The following is a 26,570-nucleotide window of genomic DNA, read 5'->3' on the forward strand; positions in this document are numbered from 1 at the left end:
CTTCTAGCTGGTTTACTATAAATAGTAATAAAGATTATGCTTTTTGTGGTTTTATTAACAATTTAAATGCACAATAACTTAAAATGGGTTACATTAACACTTAGGTTTTATGTGGGATAAAAACAATTGAAATGAGGACAAAAAAACTTACGTTTCTGTCACCATAATTTTTACGTGGTTGATGATGTGTTATTAGTTTAATTAAAATGTGAACTTTGTTAATCAGATTTATACTACGTTTTTGTTAATTATCTAATGCTAAACTCACGTTCAATTTCATTTGTCGAAATAATTTGTTTTAGTAAAGTTGGTAATGTTTTTTCTTCACCCCCATTATCTTAAATTATTTAGAAAATTATCTAGCAAATCAATGTTACCAACAAAAAGTAGATATCCAAATATGTTTCCAATATGATACATTTTCTCCGGTAACAACTTTGTCTTGAATTTTTCAAAAATGCTTTAGTTCATTTTAAGTACTTTCAGTAACCTTGAAAACCTTTTATGAGGCACAGATTCAAAGGTTCTTGCAAAGTCCAAGTAAATTACTTAATAGGTGTTTTGTATAATTCGAGACCTTTTCTAGGTAGTAAATCACGTAATATGCTTTACTTTAGTCTTGTACATAGTTAGCTTTTGTACGCAAATATTGTATGGGCCAGCACCAATAAAACAAAATTGCTAAAATTGCAAAACCTGCATGCAAAGCAAATAATTATTTAAATAGGTTTGTAAACCCGTCCACAGTGATGAAAAGCATGATGGTTCTAGATATTGAGAAGCTTAGCTCATTACAGATATTAATTTTTATGTATAAGTATAAGAACAATCGACGACCAAGCGTTTTTTCAAATAATTTCTTGATATCATTTTCTGAAAAATATAATCTGCGTTCAAATACCATGTACAGCTTTTACCCAGGGAAAATTAAATCACAGCAGTCAAGTTTTCTAATTACAAACCCTGGTCCATCAATATGGAATCATTTCCAAAATAAAAATATTAAAGACCTAAAAAGCATTTTATCGTGTAAACGGCAAACAAAAATGGATCTTCTTAATTCCTAACATATATATTATAGTTTACAGTATTTGTTTTCTCAGATTTTTGAATTTTTTCTTTTTCTTATTTGCTTTAATATTTTTTGTTTTCAATTTTTTACAATAAAAAAAATGTGAGCTTGGTTATATTGAATTTTTATTTTATTGTAAAAATTAAATTATTTTTCAATGAGAGACTAAAGGGGCTTTATAAACTGTTATAATCAATCAGGGACTTTCTTTGAATCCCTGACTGATTATAACAGTATATACATATACATATACATATATATATATATATATATATATATATATATATATATATATATATATATATATATATATATATATATATATATATATATATATATATATATATATACATATATATATATATATATATATATATATATATATATATATATATATATATATATATATATATATATATATATATATATTTATATATATATATATATATATAGTTCTATAGTTTGTTGGCTTTAGGAAGAGCGGAAGGAAAAAAGTGATTCTTACGCCAACACATACGTCACTTTTAATTACTTTTGACTTTCGTCCAACATTTCCGTGTTGGACGAAAGTAAAAACCATTAATTTAATTACAAATTAATCGTTTTTTAAAAAAACCACAAAAACGCAAATTTAATTGACCAGAATGTTTTTAAAAACATTCTGAATGTTTTTATAACATTTTGAATGTTTTTAACAATATAAACAATGTTTTTATTTTTATTTTTTTTTATAAAATGTTTTTATTTTTATTTTTTTTAATAAAATGTTTTTATTTTTATTTTTTTTACTGTAAATCATGCGCGGAGTGTTGCTACATCGACTATCTTATAGCCTGACTCGCAAGGGAGTGCTGCTACATCGACTGACAAATAGCCTGACTCGCAAGGGAGTGCTGCTACATCGACTGACAAATAGCCTGACTCGCAAGGGAGTGCTGCTACGTCGACTGACAAATAGCCTGACCCGCAAGGGAGTGCTGCTACATCGACTGAGGGTTTGGTTGGGGCAGGCAGTCTATCATTATTAAAAAAAAAAAATTCCGGTCTTGCATTTTAATTTTTACTTTTTGTCAACAAAATATCGAAAAAACTTTCGGACAACATCTAAGGGTTCTATATATATATATATATATATATATATATATATATATATATATATATATATATATATATATATATATATATATATATATATATATATATATATATATATATATATATATATATATATATATATATATATATATATATATATATACTGTTATAATCAGTCAGAGACTCAAAGTATATGTATATACACATTATAAAAAACTGGGGCTCAAAGTAAAATATACACATTATAAAAAATTAAAAACGTTATTATCAAGGTTTACGATGTTATTTATTTTTTACCTAATTATATGAAAGTTGTAGTATTGTTTAATCAGCGACATAAAAGATATAATAATAATTATAACATATTTAGCTTAAATAAAACCATTGACGCGCTAAAAAAACAATTAGTTGAGTTTACTCATAAAATGCAATGATTTTTTTGCAGACCTGATAGATTACCAAATGTCCGATAGGCATATGATAATCAAATAAAACCGCTAAAGATGCCTATATTAACTAACAAAAAACGTTGCTGCAATGGTGCGGATCAAGTCATTTATTATTTTATTGAAAAAAGCTTTAAATGTAAATATTAATTTATTTATAAAATGCATACAAATCGTAAAAAGTAAAAAATTTGCTTCCAACCCTTTTTTTAAATAAAACTAAAATACAACTTTCGTAAAGAAAAATAGTTTCAAACATTGTACGAATGAAAATACCGCTTTTTAAATATATTCCGACAAATTTCAAAAAAAAAAAAAGAAAGAAAGAAAAGTAAATTCCACACACACAATATTATTTTTTGAGTAAATCAAAAGTAGTATAAAAGTGGAGCGGGATGAATAGTGGAGCTGGATGTGTTTAAAATACTAAGAATTAAAATTAGTACAAAATGTTAAAAAAACGTGCTTAAAATTTTCCAATAGAAATCGAAACAGCGATGGCAATGGCAGCTACAAACATGTACAAAACAACCATAAAAAACGTGGATATGTATTCATCCTATAACAAATGTTTTTCGCTATCTTATTATAAATATTATAACATAACACAAAGAAACATATAAGAGAGATGGATGTACAAATAATTTAGAGCACGCGAATCGATTTAATTTGCGATTCAAGTGCTGCTTAAACTCGAGATTCAAATATGTTTTTAGTGTGTTTTTTTATTTCTAAATGTTGCTAAGAATAAAAAAATTTTATAATCTAAAATTTTATTTTAAAGAGTTTTGAATTTTTTTCAAATTTCAGCAATAAAGAGTTTTACCTATAAACTTTTTATATACATTCACACACACATATATACATATATATTTGCATACATACATACACGTATCGTTACATACATACGAACATACATACATTATTATTATCTATAATTATAATACAATTATAATTATCTGATCAAAAACTATAACTATCTAATTTTCAGGCCTATTATTCATTATATTAGTGTTAATAACAACAAGTAACAAGAAAAATTAATAAAACACTGTTGTTTATGCCGTTATACGCCTTTTTAATATGCTGTTGTTGTTTATGCTATATACCTTAAAGTATATATTTATACAGGTGTATATACATTATGCATGCATACATACCAACATACATTTATACATTAAGATATAAAGCTTAAACAAGATAATTATAACTCTAAAAATTTCTAGTTGAAAATAAAACTTACTATTTTATTTTCTTTTGAAGTAGTTTCCATATCAAACTGGGTTGACGAGTATGTAACTAAAAGTATTAATTTATAAACAAAAAAACAATACTTTAAAAAGTATTCTTCTTCAACAATAAAAATAAATTAATATAAAAATTTACCTTGAGGTTTGGACTTTTCTAAATTTGGTCTATTTTTCAGAAGAATGAGATCGAGTACAACAAACAGAACTATCACAACGGGTATAAAAATTACTACAGCAACATGATTGATGTTTAGTAATTTCAAACCATATATAACTGCAATTGCTAAATAAAAGATGAATACTTTTTTTATAAACCAAGTTATTTATGACTAAAACTTTGTAAATTTAATTGATTTATACTAATACATTTAACTTGCATAAATCCAGTGAATGATGTTTTACAAAAGTCAATGTACTATTCAAAATTGAAATGTTTGTATTGTATAAATTTGGTGAATAATTTTCATTTTACTTTTTTGTTATATACTTTATAAAATATTCTTGTGAATAATACCTGCAATAAACCAAGCCAACATTCCAATTAATCGATGCACCCAATTAAAAATATAACGACTAAATAGATTTTAAAAATTGCAAAATCTTAAAACTTCAAAAAACACAAAAAATAGAAAAATGAAAAACAAATATTACTCTTTATGATCGGGTGTACAACGAAGCAAAGCTATACACGGCTATATAAAGAAAAAATTGTTAAAAAATTATTGAAATAATAACAAAAATTTATTGAAAAAATATTTCATAAGTATATATGCACACACACAGATAAAGAACATAATGTAAAACAAGTCTGTGAACCAATTTACCCACATTAATCTCAAAAATCTTTTAGTTCATTTTTTTTAAATTATTCGCTTTAACTATTTGTTTATATATATATATGTATATATATATATATATATATATGTATATATATATGTATGTATGTGTATATATATATATATATATATATATATATATATATATATATATATATATATATATATATATATATATATATATATGTATATATATAGTTCTATAGTTTGTTGGCTTTAGGAAGAGCGGAAGGAAAAAAGTGAATCTTACGCCAACACATACGTCACTTTTAATTACTTTTGACTTTCGTCCAACATTTCCGTGGTGGACGAAAGTAAAAACCAATAATTTAATTACAAAGTAATCGTTTGTTAAAAAATCCACAAAGACGCAAATTTAATTGACCAGAATGTTTTTATATCCATTCTTAATGTTTTTATAACATTTTGAATGTTTTTAACAATATAAACAATGTTTTTATTTTTATTTTTTTTAATAAAATGTTTTTTTTTTTATTTTTTTTAATAAAATGTTTTTATTTTTATTTTTTTTACTGTAAATCATGCGCGGAGTGTTGCTACATCGACTATCTTATAGCCTGACTCGCAAGGGAGTGCTGCTACATCGACTGACAAATAGCCTGACTCGCAAGGGAGTGCTGCTACATCGACTGACAAATAGCCTGACCCGCAAGGGAGTGCTGCTACATCGACTAAGGGTTTGGTTGGGGCAGGCAGTCTATTATTATTAAAAAAAAAAAATTCCGGTCTTGCATTTTAATTTTTACTTTTTGTCAACAAAATATCGAAAAAACTTTCGGACAACATCTAAGGGTTCTATATATATATATATATATGTATATATATACATATATATATATATATATATATATATATATATATATATATATATATATATATATATATATATATATATATATATATATAGGGTGCGGAAAAAGTTACTGTACAAGCAAAAACAGCAAAAGTTCCTGTACAAGACGAGAAACAAATTACACTTTAATTTAAAACAAAATAATACTAAAAAATACCAAAAAGAATACGAAGGAATACAAAAGAATACTAAAAACACTATATATTGAAAGAAAACACCATACAGATAATTTTTTTAAATTACACTTATATATATATATATATATATATATATATATATATATATATATATATATATATATATATATATATATATATATATATATATATATATATAAACAAATAATTAAAGCGAATAATTTAATAAAAATGAACCAAAAGATTTTTGAGATTAATGTGAGTAAATTGATTCACAGATTTGTTTTACATTATGTTCTTTATCTGTGGTCTTTAATTTGAAAAACTTCAAAGTTATATTAACATTGAGAGAATAACTTAAGTTACTTTTAATGTCAATGTAGCTAAATATCTGCTACATACCACAATAATATGCTGATCTAATACAATTTGATCTTCTTTTTGAGAACTTGAAAGTACTTTCGATTTATAATCTACTGCAATTTTTTTTTTTCCTTATTGTTTTCTAGCTCTGTTTGCAAGGTTTTTTGATTTCAAATCAATATTTTAAAGCAAAATTGACCTTTAGGAACAGTTTAAAATTTATTTTGTTAGTATTTACATAAAATGACAAAACAAATTTTCTACTCTGTAAAACAATTGGTAAAAGAATCTTTCATTTTATCGATAATAGCCAAAAAAAATTTTTAGTTTTCAAACTGAAGAAATAAATTAAATTTTGATTGTTATAATCTTGGAATAACACAGATATTTGACTTACAAAAGAAACTTCATTTTCTAAAATCGGATGTGAAGTGTTGTCTCGTCCTTGCAATATCTTTTTGTGATTGTTAAGATGAGCTGTTAAAATTGCAGCAAAACTTTTTGTATCTAACTATCATTGTTTAACTCCAGATATCCAAAAGCTTTTGACAACAAAAAAAAACAGTGACTGAAACATATATAAAAACCCCCCTAAATATCCAACGGAAATTCTTATACAGAAATAGATCAGAATATCTTTCATTAACTTCATCAAGTAATAAACTAAATTCATGAAGAGTTAATGTTTTTTAGAAGATTTTCTTTGACTATTTTTACTACAAAGTCCTATATACATTCAATTATGAAAATTTTTATCTTTATCTTTTTTTATATCTTCAATCATGAAAAGCAATGTTTGGCAAAAGTACAGTGTTGTTTAAATTGTTAGACACGACAAAGTTTAATGTAGTTAGATTATTTTTCATTTCTAATCTAACATTACAGTTTTCATACTGATTGTATTTTATATTTAAACATTACAAAAATTAACAATTTTTAAATACAATGTTTTTTGCTTGCAAATTTTATTCACACACTTTTATGGGACTATGGCTGTGAACAATATAAATTGCATTAAAAATATTTTTTGAAAAAATATTTAGAAAAATAAGAGAAAATGTTTAAAAAAAAGGAGAATGGGAAAAGCAATAAAAGCAAACTCGCTTATTCCTGAGCTGCGCAATGTTTCAAGGTCAGCTATAAGTCATGTATTAAATAAAAATCTTGATTTAACAGCTATCAAACCCTTAAAAAAACAAATAATGACCAAAACTCAAATTCAAAAGAGACTATTGTCAGCAACATAAAAATTGGATACCACAGCAATGGTTACTGTGATCTGGAGTGATGAGAGTACCTTTTAGCTATTTGCACATGCAGAACAATATGTTTGACGACCTTGTAGTTCAAATCTCTGCAACCCTCTCTACATAAGACCAACTGTTAAGCATTCTACATCAATAATGATTTGTGGGTGTATATGTGCATCAGGATAAAGTGACCTATGCTTTCTCAAAAAGGGAGAAAATGAATGCTGACAGATACAAACAAGTACTAGAAGATCATCTATTACCATTTATCAACATCCATCACACAAAAACCTTTATGGAAGATGGTGCATCATGCCATTTTTACAAAAGGGTTTATCCAATATCCAATATCCAATGCTACTACTGCATACTTTGGCACACTACTGCATATATATATATATATATATATATATATATATATATATATATATATATATATATACATATATATATATATATATACATATATATATATATACATATATATATATATATATACATATATATATATATATATATATACATATATATATATATATATATATATATATATATATATATATATATATATATATATATATACACACACCCATTTTTCTATACAGTTTTATATTAAGTTGACTTGATATAAAACTGTATAGAACTTACCTGTACTAAACCTAAAACAATAGCTGTCAATCCTAGAATGTGATGAACACCAGCATTCTAAAAAACAAACATAACATTTCTTTTTTTTAGTTTTTTTTTTGAAAAGTATTTCAGAATAAAATATTTTGTGAAGAGCATTTTAACCTTTGACCACCTTCCTTTGAATTCAACCAAAATTAGTATCAATCCAACAACAAAGCAAATCAAAGTTGATGACATAAACAACTGATGCATCTAAAAAGTTAAAAAATATGTATTTAAATAATTGAAACAACAAAAAAATCCTTTTGTTGGTATTTTTTTTTAACTTTTTTTTAGGATGACACTGATTGGGTTTTACTTTTTTTGCTTAACAAATAGTTTTTAACTGATTGAATGTAGGTACAAAAAAACAGACTTAATAACAGATAATATTCCATAGTGCATTGTAACGCATCAATGAGGCATTTAGTTTTAAGCATACTAAACTTTAGCTTTTAATGATAAATTTAAAAAATATATTAAATCACTTTTTAATGTGTCAAGTAATCAACATTTTTTTTTTTGAGCTTTAGTTGAAGATTTAAATTTAAAAAACACTTTAATGCTTTTTTATGTATTATCATAAATAGGGTTTAACGGTTTTTATAAAAAAATGGTTTTATAAAACCAGTTTTTATAATAAATTTGATAATTAGAAAAACCAGTTTCTAAATTACGTAAACCAGTTTTTAATTTAAGGCTATAATGTATTAGAATTAGTAAACTCCAAAATTATTTATGTTATAACATAAAGTTGATTTTCAGATAAATAAAAATGATCAAGTTAGAAGTTTGGAATAGTTTCAAAAAGTCAGAAATAGAAAAGTTAATCTGCAAACATTGTAAACAAAAAAATTAGAGCTGCAAAAGTTTATAAACGAGCTATCTACCTAATCATGTTAAAAGCAGCTCATAAAATTAAAATAAATATTAAAAAGAAATCATAAAATAACTATTAGAAAGAAATCAGAAACCAGTTTCTAGATTCAAACTGAAATTAAAAAACTTTAACTTGAATCTAAAAACTGGCACGGTTGCAGCAACAAATGATGGTTTAAATTAAAATTATCATGTATAATTAATTAACTATGCTATTAACATGCAATACACTTAATGACGTGTTAGAAGTTGATGATGCATTATATAAACAAAGAGAAATGATTTAAGTTGGTGTGTATAATTACAACTATTATACATAATAATTTTAATAATACATAATAATTAAAATTATTATGTATAATTAATCAACTATGCTATTAACACACAACAGTTACTGATGTATTATATGAACATAGAGATTTATAGTATTATATATTCATAGGTTTAAGTTGAAGCTGTGTAAAAGTTTCTAGAATCAGAAGATGAAGACAATTATGACAATTATGATCCTCTTCATTATGTTTGTAACCAAGAACATCCTATTTTTATTTTGTCTGACAACTACACACAATCAGTTTCAGAAATCTAAAAAATTTGTAAGTTCTTTTGAAAACCTCCAGTAAGAAACCCCATTCTTCAAAACTATAAGATTCCCATTCTTCAAAATATCAGATTAAAAAAAAAAAAGAAAAAGAATTAAATTTATTTTTTGACTGCAAATTAAAGTGGAATAGTATAGAGGAAATGAATGATAGATTTCTTAAAAGTAAAAGAATGTGCAGTATTAGCATTGTATGATATTGATTCAACTTATATGTGGAATGAAGCTCAATATCCTTAAATTTTTGGGACTTCATAAAGTCTTGGGACCAATTTTTCAATTAAGCAGTTTAAGGCTTAGATACAACGAGATGCTAATTTATTAACTTCATGTCCTGCTGCCTTGTAGGATACGCTTTTTTAGGCAAACGCTAGGAGATGCCAACTCCGACTTATAACACCTCCTGCCTTGGAGCTCTTGGTTGAGTAAAGGCTAGAGATAGTGTCTCAATAAAAAAACTCATCTTGGGCAGATGTTAAATGCATCCGGCTACTGTCTTGTAGAAAGCCTCCTAGGCAAAGACTTAAGGGGTAAACAGTTTCTATCTGTTGACTAGCCTCGCACCCCTTCTTCATCTATTAGGCTGGTGCAGATGTATTTTTAATACATTGTTTCCAGTTTAGGATGTTGAATGCTGGATCTTCTTGACTCAATGCATCAATTTCAATATGCAACTCATTCTATTATCACCTAATGAGGGTACAGCTCTAAAACTCAGTTTTATGGTTCTGAGGCCGGCTGGTAGTCAGGTTTCCCGAACTCTATGGTAGCTCTTAGAGAGGCTGATTCCATAATTAGCTGAAAAATATCAAAGTATTAACAGTGCCATGTTGCGCATGGATGGTGTCCCTGTTTGTACTTTTGGTGTGCATTGCGGAGGCCACATTTGGAGCCCTTTGTTATGGATAGGGTTTATTAATAGTAATGAGGCAATTGCTTGGGCTATGAAGCAGTGTTCTAAGTGTTATCTATGCTTTGAGTCAAGTTCTTCAACAAATTTAAAAATGAATAAAGTACCAAAAACTATAAAATACAAAAAACCATCATCATCACCAAGTTCTCTAAACCTATCATTCTTTTATATTCGTGGTCTTCGAAGTAACTTTTCTTCTGTTGAGTCTTATCTCTTGCAAAGTTCACCAGACCTACTTGCGCTTTGTGAGACTAATTTGAGTTCAGTTTCTCATCTTGTGATCTTAGTGTTGATGGTTATCTTCCTCTGATTCGTAAAGACTCCAATAGTCACATGCTTGGCTTAGGCGTTTACATTCGTAAGTATTCCCCCATTTGTTGTGAAACTAGGTTTGAATCCACAGACTATTCTTTCATGTGCTTTCATTTGGCACCACTTCACTCTATCGCCTTTCTCTTTGTTCTCCTCTCGTTCTCTTTCATCTCAAGACTGCACTCTTTTTGATGTTATTTCTGATCATGTTGACCAAGCCCTCTCTCTTTATCCATCAGCAAATATTGTTGTTGTTGGTGACTTTAATGCTCACCACTCTGAATGGCTTGGCTCTAGTGTCAGTGATTCTGCAGGCATTAAAGCCCGCAACTTTTGCCTTTCTCAATCCCTAACTCAAATAGTCAACTTTCCAACTTGCTTTCCAGACAACCCGAACCATTTAACTTCTCTACTCAATGTATATTTTGTTTCTGATCCTAGTCAGTGCTCAGTTTCTCCACATTCACTCTTAGGTGCTTCTGATTTGACACAGTTTGATCTCTCTAAAACTAATATCTCATTCTTCTTCATCACCTGAATCCCCCTATTAACGTATCTCTTTCAACTACCTTAAAGCTGACTGGGATTCTTCCGTGATTTTCTTCATGATGGCCCTTGGGTAGAAATTTACTCAGGTCATGAAATCTCATATCTCATCTCAAAAATTAGGCTCTCGTGACATCTGGAGAACCTTTAATAGTATTAATAATAAGGGCAAATCTTTAATTCCTCTCTTGTATGGTTCAGACTTCGTCACCTCATCTAAAGACAAAGCTGAATTATTTGCTAAAAACTTTTAATCAATATCATCTCTTGATTCCACTAGTTGCATTCTACCTGATATTGCCAACAAACAGGTTGATCCATTGCTTGACATTTGTATCACTCCAGCTTCTGTATCTAAAGTGATTTACTGACTAGACTCTTCTACAGCTTGTGGCCCGGACAACATACCTGTTATTGTCTTGCAGAAGTATTCTCCAGAGCTGTTGTCTATACTCTCAAAATTATTCAACAAGTGCTTATCAGAGTCTTGATTTCCAGCCTGCTGGAAAGCGACATCTGTTATCCCTATCTTCAAAAATTCTGGAGAGCGATCTGATTCGTCTAACTACCATCCCATGTCCCATTAGTCTTCTTCCTATCATAAGCAAGGTTTTTGAATCTTTAATTAACAAACACTTAATTTCTCATCTTGAATCTAATAACTTTCTGACCATCAATATGTTGGTCTTCTTGTTCTACAGCTGATTTGTTAACAGTAATAACCGATAGGTTTTATCGTGCATTAGATAAAGGTGGAGAGGTTAAGGCCATCGCTCTCGACATTTCAAAAGCTTTTGATAAAGTTTGGCATGCTGGTTTTCTACACAAGCTTTTTTTCTTATGGTGTATCTGGCAACATCTTTAAGATTATTGAATCCTTCTTTTCCAATCGTAGTATAAAAGTTGTCCTTGATGGACAACACTCTTCTTCTTATTCTGTAATTTCAGGGGTTCCTCAAGGTTCTATCCTTGACCCTATACTCTTTTTAACTTACATTAACGATCTTCCAGATATTCTCACATCTAAGGTGGCACTGTTTGCTGATGATACTACCATTTAATTTTGTCGTGATAAGAAGCCAACACTCTCTGACTGCTTGGAGGGGGCATTTGAGTTTGAAAAGAATCTCACTTCTGCTACAGCATGTGGCTCACAGTGGCTGGTGAATTTCAATACAGATAAAACTCAATTTTTTTCAGCCAATTGTTATCGCAATAAGTTAGATCTTCCTATATTTATGAACGGTGATATACTCAATGAGTCATCTACTCTTCATCTTCTAGGATTAACTCTTACTTCTGATCTTTCTTGGAAACCATATATTGAATCTGTTGCAAAATTAGCATCTGCTAATATTGCATCTCTTTATCGAGCTCAACACTTTCTTACTTCGAATTCTATTCACTATCTCTATAAATCTCAAATCTGGCCTTGTATGGAATACTGTTGCCATATCTAGGGCGGACCTTCTAATGATGCCCTTTCTCTTTTAGACAAGGTGCAAAAACGCATTGTAAACATAGTTGGACCTGCTCTTGCAGCCAACCCCAACCATTATCATATTGTTTTGCTGTTGCTTCTCTTTCTATTTTCTACAAATTCTATAATGGGCACTGCTCTAAAGAGCTAGCATCTCTTGTGCTATCTACTAAAATTTATTCTCGTGTTACTCTTCATTTAATTAAGTCTTCCTTTTAATGTGATTGTTTCTAAGAGCTCTGAAAATTCTTATTCGTTTAGTTTTTCTCCTCGAACATCAATTCTTTGGAATTCGCTACCTTTATCTTGCTTTCCTGATTCATATAATTTGCAATCCTTTAAGTCATCTGTCAATCGTTATCTTGTCCTACGATCTTCATCTTTTCTCTTCCAGTAACTTCCAACTTTAATTAGTGGTTGCTTGCAGCCTTGTTGGAAGCGAAGATGTTTAAAAAAAACAACTAATGACGGTATATTTTGTGTTAAATGAACTGTATATGTTAAATGAACTGAAAAATTTAAAAGGCTTTAAAAAATTCAAAAAAGTAAAAAAATAGAATTAGTAACTCATTTACTGTTTTTGCAAAACCTTCAAAATACATTAGTTTCAACAAAGAAATCTAGTGTACTCCCTTAAAGCTAAATTTTAATTATTTGAGGCAATGAATAAAAGAACTGAAAGACTATTTTCGTTTGTACAATATCTTACTCTATTTACTAACTTACTTACTCTAAACCAGGTGTCTTTGCCATTTATTTTCGTCTTTAAAAACGGTTTCATGTAACGACTCATAAATATTCCACATGTTGCAAAAAACAGCCATGCTAAAGTCATTAAAATCCCTAAAAATGAAGATTTTGTAACTGATCTATAAAATATACATAAACATAACATAAAATATATATAAACATATATAATATAAAAATTTATAAACATTTAAAATATAAAATTTTTGAAAGGAGTATTAAAGAAAAAGTTTTTTGATTTGATTTTTTGTAAAAGAAGTTAATTTTACAAGCAGTAGTTACTAAGTAACATTACTAACTAATAGAACATTTAAAAATTTCATTCTGCTACCCTTCTTCTTTTTTAAATAAAAATTCAATTCCAACTTTTGAAAGTTGAGTATTACTAAGAAGTTTTGAAAGGTGTTAAAAAAGGATGATATCTGTTAACAGAAAAGATTAGTTGACAATGCATTGTTGCAAGAAATATCTCTCATATGACAAAAGTATTCCATAAAAAGAGGAAAGAGAAATTCATGGAGATATAAAATCAAGAGTCAAAAAGTAATCACAACAGAGATGTTTTCATCAAAAGATGATGATTTTGTAACAGATTCAACTGAACTGTCCCCATAAAGAAATGAATTAAAAGATAATAAAAAAAGACGTACAGTGAATGCACACCATACAGCAGATTTAAAGAGTATCAAAATAATTGAAATAGTGAATAAATGAAAAATATTTAGATTATAATTTACCAGCAAAAGACTAACTAATTAAACTTCTGAGTATAACAATTAACTCAAATGGTCGATAACTGTAGTAAAGTTTTTATTAGTTTAGTTCTAAAGTTTTAGTTGATTTAGTTGTACATGGTTTTTCTTCAGTTAATTCAATGTTTTTTCGGTTGCAGTTAACTTTATCTATAAATATGTTAAATATATCATTTTCACGATAACAAAGCATGTTAATACTGTTTACATAATCTGGGAATTTCTGGGAAAGGATATCTGGGTTTTTCTCTGAAACTTGCATGGTGATGTTGGTTATTTCAAACTGTTAATTGGGGCATTAGCTATTTACTTTAAAACTTTGCTATGAGTTTTCTTTAAAAAAGAAAAGAAAAATTATGTTGATTTAGTAATACTCTTATGCATAAAGTGTTTTTTTATTTACAAAGTTTAGTAACTGGTATGAAACAAAAATTAACACCCTGAAAAAAATATTTTTCTATTGACCGGCCAAAAAGAATAGTTGATCGTCAAATTCTATATATTAGCAGGTAAAACTAATCGATGACCTTAAATTTTTTATTCTGTTTACTGGATATATATCAAGCCTTCTCAGAAGACACAGGTGGTCGCACGCCTTTTATGACCACACATGCAATTTTTTTTAACAACTTGGCCATGATTTTTTGCATGTATTAATAATTACCATGTTTTTAGTAAATGGGCTGAAAAAATCAAACTAATTTAAAGAGAAAATTAAAAATAAACAAACGATAAACTGAAAAGAGAAACAAACTTAACGAATGATAAAATAATAAAGTTTAAACCAAAGAAAAAAAAAACAAATCTAATATAATTTAGATTTAGAAGTATCTCAATTAATAGTTTAAACTTAATTAATTTAATAGCGTTTCATTTAACAGTTTAAAGCCACTCTTAGATGGTGGAGCAGGTAAGATGGTGGACAAGGTGAGATGGTGGAGGAGGCTTTCTGAAAATTGTAGTTTAATGTTTTTGAGAAAGGAAAGGAACCTAAAAATAAATTTAAGATTAGCGGAGTTTAAAAAGGTCAAACTATAGTCATTGTTGAAGATTGTTGAAAAAAAAAACTTTATTTTATAAATGTAAACTATTTTATTGCTTTTGATTTTGAATGTATTACTTTTATTTTATTTAACTAAAGTTTATAATAAATAAAAACAAAACATCTTTTGATATATTGATGCTCTGTCCATTCAAACAGCGCTAGTTTGTTTACAAAACTCAAAATTTTTGGGTTAGGTTCAATATATTGTTTTTTACCAGTTTTTTCTTTTCAATTTTATTTCATTTTTCAGGATTCTTTTTTGCAGTACATCTACATAATAATCAGATCAGATTAATAAATCATTATTTACAGTAAAAAAAAGAAAAGAAAGTATTGCTGAAAATATCAAAAAGTTATATGTAGAGCGGGTATGTAGAGCGTACAGTTGCAGAAAATCTGGATGCAGTGATTTAGAAGAAACAAAGAAATAAAGTTTTTATGTTAAAATAGTAATAAAATAAGAACTTCAATCATTTAAGAAAAAATTTTCATCATCGGTAAAATAAAATTAATTTAAATCAGCGAAGTAAAAAACTTAATGATTATAATTTACGTCGTTACGTATACATTCATTAACAACCCAAAAATCAATAATTCGGTTTGTTGACGAATGTCAATATAATTGTTTTATTATTTTTATTATTATTAATATTATTTTCTATTTTATTACTGTTTTTTTATGTAAACTCTACCATTGTTATTATATATTGTGTTAATACATATTATTATCACACTTGCAAAAGCAACACGTAATACAGGTTATTAGTAATTAAATCATTAATAACAATATGATTAGATATTATATCTTAAAAAATATTATATAATTAATATTGTTTTATATTGTTAATATAAAATTAATAAAATAACATTAAAAAAGCAACTGTTTTAAATAACCAAATAATACTAACGACCATTGTGTCGCATAAACAAACAAATTTCTAAAAGATTGCTAGATTTTAGACACAATATTATTACCAAATAATACTAACAGATTAAACAGATTAAATACATTAAATATTTTCTTTTATTGCCACGATGATGTAGTGTTTAGGTTGATTAAATGTGGTATTTATGAGGTACAACTGTTATATTTGTACTGGAATTAAGTTTCAGAATAACTAAGCTTGGATTAAATATTTTGAAACTTTTCTTAGTTCTTTATAGTGAAACACTTTTAAATAAAAATAGAAACATATATTAATTTCATGCTTTTATTTTCTTCTAGTTTATTTCTTATTTTATTAATCATTACGATTTTCATTTTTTAAGTAAAGTTTTTTTTTTTTCCTAAATTTTTATTTCTTTTTCTGGTTTATAGTTTGTTTACTTTTAATTTTAGTTAAGTTTGCATTTGTTTAATCAGCGTATTTTTTAAACCTGCTAACTTAAAACATGCATAGTCATGACCAAGTTGTCAAAACAAAATATTATATGCATGGTCATATAAAGCGTGCGACCGCACACTTTTCCTGAGAAGGCTTGATATATATATATATATATATATATATATATATATATATATATATATATATATATATATATATATATATATATATATATATATATATATATATATATATATATACACACACACACACACACACACACATATATATATATACACACACACAAATATATACATATATATTTACACACACACAAACACACACACATATATTTATATATATATATATATATATATATATATTATATATATATATATATATATATATATATATATATATATACACATATACACACACATACACATACGTATATATTAGGGTTAGCTAAAATCAAAAAAATTAGAAAATTACACCTGGCTGCATGAAATGTTGTTCTTTGATATTTTTAAAGTATTAAAAAAACATGATTCTTTATACATAAGAATACAAACTAATAAAAAAAAAATAGAAAAAATCATTATTGAGTATTTCCAAATTTGATTTGATTATTTTTGTTTTTACCCTAAAATAAGTCAAAACTAGGATTTTATCAGGAAAGTCAAAAATGATTAGGATTTTTATATCAATAGCAAATATTTGTTATAAACAATATTTTTTTTCAGTAAAATAAGTAATTGTTACTCATAAAAGAGGGTTACAAATTATTTATATTGTACTAAATCAGCAAATAATTGCGATTTTTGACCACTTTAAATATTATTGCGATTATTGCGATTTTTGACCACTTTAAAAACTTTGTTTTTGTGTAGCCTCGCCCTGAAGAAATTTAATTTGAATTTGTTCTATATGTTTATTTTTATGTATATATTTCGAACTATCTACTTAACTAATTTTTATGTACTAATAGTTATCATAAAGGTTTGAAAACAGCATTTTAAATAAATAATATTTTCGCCTCATTCCTACAAATGAATTTTAAAATATTTTTCATTGTCTTCTAAATTATACACATCACTGCCAGTAGAAAAATAAATAATTCTGCAGCATCTTACAAATCTACTATGCGTGCTACTTTAAATTGTTCTTTTTTAAAGTAAATGCAATTTTCATTTGCATTTTTTTAGAAAGATTATTTGATATCAAATGACCTAATTCAAATTGAATAAGAAAAGTTTTCCTAGTGAAACAATTAGAATAATTAAAAAATATGGCGGCATGATACCCAGAGAACAGTGTTTTTATAAATTTGCATTGCAACCGCTCATAGATTTTGAACCTCAGAACCTCAAGTGGAAATGAATTTTACAATCCTTCCTATTCAACTAGTTTTAACTCTATCCTGTCTATTCATCTAATTTCAGCTTTTGAGAGCTGTAAACTAGACAATGTCTTATTCTTAATTAGACTGGTTTTAACATATTATTTCTCATTAGGAAAATGTGAAAAGTATTATCCATTGATTATTTGAACAAGTAAATTTCCGTTGCATAAGAGATGCCATTATTAAAATAGTTTGAATTTATATTAACAATGCATTGACTATTATGAACAACTACCAGTGCGGTTGTGTATAGTGATAGAGGGTTGTAGGCAAGAAGTTCTGAGTTCCAACGCATTACATCCCTGGTTGTACCAAACTCGACTTCCTGTTTCTCCAGGAAGCAACCTTGTTCGTCAAGATTTGTGTTTTGAAGTTAAAGAGTTAAGAGAGGGTTATAATAACAAAAAAGAGGGTTAAAAAAAAAAAAAAGTAGTCTCATTGACTGTTGCGGCCTCTTTGGGAGGGAAATTTATTTAAAAATATATATATATATATATAAATATATATATAAGTATTTGAATGTAAAACGTGTTGATTTTTAAAACAAATGCTAAAATTAAATAAATGGAACAATAAGTTTTTAATTACATTATTAGGTAATTTAACCTAAAAAAACTTTTTTTTTTACTTTATACTTTTTAAGCAGTGCTCGAAAAGGGAAAAAAATATAACAGGGTGGTTTTCAGTATTTTAAAAATTTCATCTTATCATTGCTATATATAGTTATACTTTAAAAATACTGGTTTTAAGTATTTAGTAATGGCTATTGTTTGGTGAAAAAACACTAGAAAAATAATTTAAAAAGTTCAGTACAGTAAAAAACAAAATACAGTAAACACGCAGTAAATTTGTATTTCAGTTCTCAAGTATAAACAGGGTATAAAAATGTGTTTAAAAAGAATTATTGTGTAAGAAGTAAATATTCAAAAGTATAAAAAAGAACATTATAGTCTCCACCCCACCCCTAATCTAATGACCATTCCCCCAATCTGCGCTAGCTCAAACGTATCTTCACCTATCCCTATATATCTACAACAACCCAATCAATGAGTTTTTATCATTGTATCTACTTGCCCTAGCTATTCAACCCAACCCAATAAGATAGGCGAGAGTAGATTTTGTTAAAAAAAATTGTTAAAAAAGAAGCATAATATTTAGTCTAACTCAGCATTTTAAACATGTTTTTTGAAAAAAAAACACTGCATTGAAAATTGAAAAGCTTCTTTATGTATGGTAAATTTTCATATGCGTTATTCTTATTATTATCCTAAGATAACCCTTTAAGTAGATGTTTTAAAATATTGTTTTTAATCTAAGCTGGTGGTATTTATGTAAAACATAAACTAAATTAAAAGTCATATGCTTATAAAAAAAAAACATGTATTGCGACATACATGTCTTGCATTTATTTGTTTACATGAAGAACAATAGAAATACGCAATTATTTGTAAGTATTTAACTAAATAAATTTAAAAATGGAACAGATGCAATGGAAGTGTTGTGTTATAGTTTTATTAACTAATTCAGACTAAAAATGAAATTTGGCAGAATTTAGAGATGAGCTACGTAAATACTTTCATAATGAAACATGATTTTTATAGTAAAAGGAATAATATTTTATGCAGCCACGAGGAAAATTGATTCATAGAAAAAAGTTATGTGGAACATACATACATACATACATACATACATTCAAACATACATATATACATACATATATACATATAGATTCTTCTTGATAAACCTACTGATGGTGAAACACGTGTAGAAGAAATCAAAAATTAGATAAGTGTTTTTACTAATTTATTATTGCTCTATTCTTTTAGAACATTGAGCACTCTGTTTGTAGAATACACTAACATAATTTATTTATATATATATATATATATATATATATATATATATATATATATATATATATATATATATATATATATATATATATATATTTATATATCAGTCTTGTATATATATATCAGTCAGTATATATATATCAGTCATATATATATATATATATATATATATATATATATAAATATATATATATATATATATATCAGTCTTGTCTGTTTGGCCTGCACTTTTGGGTTCGAGCCTTTTTGCACTTACAAAACTTTTCTTATTTGCAACAACCTTTTTTTGTTTATCAAATACTTTTATGAGAAATTGTAGAACACTTTTATGTATGAAATATTTTATTTAGAACTTAAATAAAATGTTTGTTTTGTCATTTTTTATTGTAATTATCTTATTAGGAATTTAATTTAATTTTTTTGTTAGTTTGTCTTCTTTCCTTGCTTTTTTTTTTTTTTTTGCAATTTTTATTTTAATTATATTTATTTTAGAACTTAAATAAAACAACAACTTTGATGTGTTTTTTTTTTACTTTTGTTTTAATTATTTTTAAATACTTAGAATTTAAATAAAATGTTTGTCTTTGTGTTTTAATTTTAATTATTTTGTTTAACATTTATATAAAACATTTTTCATTTTATTTTTGCTAAGTTTATTTTATTTTATCTAGAATTTAAATAAAATGTTAGTTTTATTATTATTCTTTAATTTTTTCTTTTAAAATTTATACAAAGCATTCTTTCCTCTGTTTCTATTTTAATTTAAATAGCAAATAAAGATTAATTTTTAAAATCAAGCCTGCGAGTCAGGGCTAACGCTTTTTCATGCACTGTCATTAAATTCTAAATGGAAAAAACTGATATATATTGTTACCTGCAGTACCAGGAAGTAGCATATAGCTAATTTCTATAGCAACATTAATAATAAAATATAGTTTTCCTAACTCAACATTATGTTTAGTTTTTATTAATCATTTAAGATTTTTTTTTTTCATTTTGTCAATTTGATAGTGAAAAAAATAAAAAAATGAAAATAGAAGAATAGAAGTTCTTTCTAACATAAATAATATTAAAAATACTATATGCTTATAAAAAAACAACAGGTATTCGACACACGTGTCATGCGTTTGTTTGTTTACATGAAAAACAATATAAATTATTAATAAGTATTATTATAAAAGGTAGCCCTCTAAGTTCAGAGTTTTAGACAGGGGGTAATTCACTGTTATTTATTGCGGTAACCCTCTTATCAAGAGAAAAAGAAAAAATAACTTTTAAAACATTTTATTGTGTTTAAAAAAGTGATTTTAAAAAAATTCGAAAAAACATTTAATTAATGTAAAAAAATTTAAAAAACATTTAACCAGTATTTTACCAATATCGTACAAAAACTGAATTGATATAACTAAAATGATCGAGAGCGATACAGCATTAAAAGATATAATTGATAAATTATGCAAATCTACTAACATTTTAGTTTCTATTTCAACTGCAGGCGAAAAAGCTTGAACAACATTGCCAGATTTACTAGTTATAGCAAGAGTGTTTGAAAAGATTCTTGATGTAAACATCCAATTAAAAAATCAACTGAATGAACTAGAGAAGGAAAAAACCGCCATCACGCCTTCATCATTTTGGAGTAACTTTCCTAAACCCACATCATGGCCCAAATCACCCAAACAAATTGCTGTAGTTAAAGCAATAATTAACAATGATTAGTCAAAAAGAGAAAAAAATATAATTGTTTACAGCCTTACTGAAAATAACTCAATTGACTCACTAGAACATATCTATATTGATAAAATCAGCACAACAATTTTACTTGATTCAATAGGAGTAAATACTGAAAGAATAAGAAGAAGAATTCGATTCAAAAGTCAAAATTCAAACAAAACAGAGAACAAAACAACTCCCATTCTAGTAGAATTTGATAATAACATAGATCGCTTTAATGCATTAAACTTTACAAAAAGACTAATAAACAATGAAATCTATAGAGAAGTGTATATTAGTGCAGATTTATCTACAATAGAGCAAGAAAATAGAAAAAAAACTTTTTTTTTAAGAGATAAAAATAATAAAGAGGATTGAATGAAGAAAATTTAAATTTATTTTAAAAGGTGATTCACTGATCAAAGTTAACCTTGAAGGGAGGAAAACTAATACCAACAAGTAACTCAAAAACATTTATACATTTAAATTTACCACCATTACATAGAACTTTATCATCTAAACCAACTTATTACTCAGCTTGAACTTCATTGAACTATTATTATACCAACGCAATATCATTAAACAATAAAATGCAAGAGCTTCAAACAATTGCCCTTCATCATAATTTTGACATTATTTTCATCACAGAAACATGGTTTATAGAAATACCTGTTCCTTATATTACCAACTATGTTAGTTAGAAAAGATCATGGTAGTTGTGGGGGTGGAGTAGCTATATATATTAATTCAAAATATACTAGTACTGAAACAAATAATAAGATACTAAATGACGAATGTGTCAAGCAACAATGGTGCTTTCTATCAATTAGCAAAGAAAAACTGCTGCTTGGATGTATATACTGGCCAATAATTCTCAATGCACAGGACAACCTTAAAACTTATCTAACCACTATAAGAGACAAAAAAATTTATGAATCCTTCTATGAAGCTAACCGCTACCTCTTGTCTAAAAATTTTGATGAGCTAATGATTGCAGGCAATTTCAACTATGCTGACATCAAATGGGATGTAGAAGGAAAACCATTAAATTCAAACAATCTCGAAAGCGAATCAAATTTTAGCAATTTTGTAAATGATTGTCATTTTATACAACACATAAATTTCCAGACATGTTATAAAAACACCAAAGATTCGTCTTCAATCAATCTAATATTTACTGAAATGCGAGACTGAATATCAAAGATATCTCTGGGGCCAACGCTTGGCAACATTACATATGGACATTGTAGTATAATATGGGAATATAAGACTCAAAATAATCAATCTTTTCATCATTTCTCTAACCACTGTCACAATTACGCTTAATTTGATTATGAGAAAATAAGACTATATACAGATAGCATAAATTGGTCACAACTACTTAAACCCTGGGATTGCATTCAACTTTGTTACAAATCATTCTTATCGATATACGAAGAAGCATGTTGATTAAATACTCCTATTAAACTCCACTAAACAAGCAAAAAATAAACAGACCAAAATGGCTTGATTCATATATAAAAAAACTTGTTCAGGAAAAGCATTGTGCATGGTACAAATTTCGAATAGTATCTAAATCAAAAACACAATAATAAACAGCGTAATTGAAAAAAAAAAGGAATATCAAAAAATGTGCAAAAAAAAATATCTAACCATATAAAGAATAAGAAATTGCAATTTAAATTGTCATTAATAAATAAGATAAAAACGAACCTAAAAACTTCTTTTTGAATGTTAAATTAAAACTAAAATTAAACTCAAGTGTCAATTCAATTCAGCAATTTAAGCACCAATAAAACAACAATAGCTAATAAATTTAACAAACACTTGCAATCAGTCTTCACAAATAATATAAATAATGAGTTTCCTGAATTTGAGATAAGATCCTTAACTCAAGTAAACGATAACACAGATCTTCTTTTTTATGAAACCACAATATTACAGAAACTAGAAAAGTTAAATATTAACAAATCGATCAGAATTGATGACATAAGCCCATACATTCTAAAAACTGTGCAACATCATTTTGTATTCCACTAAAAATAATTTTCATGAAAAGTTTTAAATTAAGTTCATTACTGAGGAAATGGAGCCAAGCAAATGTTATGCCACTACACAAAAGCGGAAGTCAACTTATTGCAAGTAATTACAGACCAATATCGCTAACATCAGTCATAAGTGCGGTAGTGGTGTAGTGGTAAAGTGCTCGCTTCATAAGCGAGAGGTTCCAAGTTCGATCCTCACCACGTCCCTGGTAGTACTGCGCTCAACTTGTTTCTCAGCGCAGCAGCCTTGTTCGTCAAGGTTCGTGTTTCGGAGTTATAGAGTTGAGAGAGGGTTATAATCACTATTAAGTAGCCTCCTCATCTGTAGTGGCCTTCTCAGCCTTAAGGAGGAGAATAAGAAAAAAAAAAAAATTAAATTAATGGGAAGTATAATTTGTGACTCCATGATGAAACATTTAATAACAAGTAATCTTATCGCGTTGCAACAACATGGTTTTGTGCCAAAAAAGAGCTTTCACAAATTTGCCAGTGTCAAGACTTTGTTAGTACAGCTTTACATAACAAACATCCAGTCGACATCCTATTTACTGATTTCGCAAAAGCATTCGACATTGTATCACATTAATACATTATCCATAAAGTTAAATCATTTTTAATAATAAATTTGCTGCATGGATAAAATCTTTCTTAATTAAGAGACAAGAATGAGTTGTACTTGATGAAAACCAGTCTGACTGGAGTCCAATCAGAAGTGGTGTAATACAAGAATCAGTACTTGGACTGCTTTTATTCACAATACTCATAAATGACCTTCTATGTCAACTTTTCCACATAATAAAAATATACGCCAACGATAGTTTAACTCCTGCTGAGCTGGAAGTTGAAATACTAAGAAACAAATTACAAAATGATATACTCTCCCCCATCTAATTATAGGGGGTCAAATTGTCAGGGGGAGTAGACACAACAGTAAAAAATCATAGATTGGGGTGTTGTAATTGTTGGGGTCGGTGGAGATTCAAATTGGGATTTCAAATTAGTGTTGATTGGCGGAGGGGGTCATTAGATTGGGGAGTTAGAATTTGTAATTTTTCTTTTAGATTTTTTTCTGAAAAAAAGAGGTCAACTTATTCGATGACGCTGACACTTTAATTAGGTTTTTATGTTTTTCACTGTGAACATGGCCAAGTCATTAGTTCCTTTGTTAGCTTTATTAGCTAACAAAGGAACAACTGACTTGGAGGGGAAGATATTTGTCAGAGAGGGTGGATGTTTGGAAAAAAACTCTTCATTGGGGAGGAGGGGGTGGTAATTAATTGAAATTTAGGAGATTTTTTCCAAAAATTTGAGATTTACCCCCTCCCCCTACAATTAGGTAGGGGAGAGTAGATAAAATAGCTAAATGGTGTCAGGAATGGAAGATGAAACTTAATATAAGCAAATGTAAAATTAATGAAACTTAATATAAGCTTTTTCGTAAGTAAAAAATAATGCATTTTGGTAAAATCATAAAAAGAAATTATACTATCTTTATACTACGATCATAAAATACGAATTTGAATTGAAGGCTTCGATTCGGAAAAAAAATTTGGCATTATGACATCTTCTGATGGAAAATACAGCCAACATATTAATTACTGTGCCAACAGAGCTAACAGAATGCTAGGTTTAATTAACATATGAATTCTACACCACCCTATTGCTGAAATATCGTATAAAGCCTTTGCTCAACCGCTTCTCGAATTTGCAGCACCAATCTGGAATCCATTAAAGAAATACGACATAGCAGCTCTTGAAAAAGTTCAAAGAAGAGCAACTTGAACAAGAAGCCTCTCACATCTAAGTTATGAATTATGATTTAAAAGGTTTAATATTACAACGCTAGAAGCTCAAAGGTTTAGAGGAGATTTAATCGAGTGCTTCAAAATTGTTCACGGTTTCATACAAGTTAAATGGTGTATATCTACATCAAAAGTAATAATAAAACCTGATGAGTTAATGGAACAATCCGCATACAGAAGAAATCCCGATTCAAAAAAGAACTAATAAAAGAATGTTGTCCATTAAGAGAGAATTTTATTCTTAATAGAATAGTCACTGTATGGAATCGTCTTGCTCCGTCTATCGTGCTATTTACATCAGTGAAAACATTGGCTGATATAGGTGTTGTGCTTATTACACACTTTCGTTTAACATTATGAACATTTAAATTATTTTAATTGTTATTCTGTTAAATTTCAGCAATAAATAACAATTATTATTATTATATATAATGACTTTAAAAACCGTGAATCTTTTTTCAATGAAAAAAACAATAAAGAAATGTAAAATAAGTAAAAAGAAAAAAAAAGAAAAGATTTTGAAAGAAAGAAAAATTTGTATTATTTGTTTGATGTACATAAAATTGGCATCATAAATCAATGGTCAGTAAAATTGGGATCATAAATCAATGGTCAGAATCTTTTGGTTTTATCTTGATACAGCTATTGAAAGTTTTAGGCAGTCTAAATTTGGTCTTTGTCACTAGTTTTTTAATCTTACTAAAATATCTAAAAATCCTATAAACTTGTAATTATTGGAATTCACATGCAAGTCAACGATGACAAAAAATACATTGTTTTTAAATGACAACTCTACTTCAGCTTTAAAAGTGGGGTTTGTATCAAAATGATTTGACTTGCCAATATTTTCTGCTACTAATTTAAATAATCACAATCTGATTCCATTTTATGCAAACTCTAAATGTCATAAGTAGGACTGTTGTCATAAGTAGGACTGTTCTTCATGTCTAAAGTAGCATTTTGCACTTCAATGATCAAATTTGTTTCATGATTTAGTTTTATTAGCTATTATTTTGACCTGTCAATACTTATTGCATACCGTTATATTTTTAATACTTATTGCATGCCATCATATTGCATGCCATTATATTTTCCATAAGCTTGGTTTTTTTTCAAAATCATTTCAAAAAATTTTCAAAAATATCTATTGTTCATGCAGCAAT

General features: G+C 27.2%; 1 protein-coding gene across 1 annotated transcript in view; it reads right to left on the reverse strand.

Moving 5' to 3' along the window:
- Positions 1 to 2,745: 2,745 nt before the first annotated feature.
- Positions 2,746 to 26,570, reverse strand: part of LOC101239095 (uncharacterized) — a 49,898-nt gene continuing 26,073 nt past the window's right edge. The window contains exons 12-19 of the mRNA XM_065792557.1: positions 13,454 to 13,566; positions 8,116 to 8,205; positions 7,972 to 8,028; positions 4,515 to 4,555; positions 4,378 to 4,436; positions 4,000 to 4,146; positions 3,857 to 3,912; positions 2,746 to 3,172 (exon numbers count right to left, since the gene is read on the reverse strand). Of these exons, the coding sequence (XP_065648629.1) occupies positions 3,080 to 3,172; positions 3,857 to 3,912; positions 4,000 to 4,146; positions 4,378 to 4,436; positions 4,515 to 4,555; positions 7,972 to 8,028; positions 8,116 to 8,205; positions 13,454 to 13,566 (656 nt within the window). The 3' untranslated portion in view covers positions 2,746 to 3,079. The remainder of the gene's footprint in view (positions 3,173 to 3,856; positions 3,913 to 3,999; positions 4,147 to 4,377; positions 4,437 to 4,514; positions 4,556 to 7,971; positions 8,029 to 8,115; positions 8,206 to 13,453; positions 13,567 to 26,570) is intronic.

The sequence above is a fragment of the Hydra vulgaris genome, chromosome 03 (genome assembly GCF_038396675.1).
Source record: "Hydra vulgaris chromosome 03, alternate assembly HydraT2T_AEP".
Classification (NCBI taxonomy): domain Eukaryota; kingdom Metazoa; phylum Cnidaria; class Hydrozoa; order Anthoathecata; family Hydridae; genus Hydra; species Hydra vulgaris.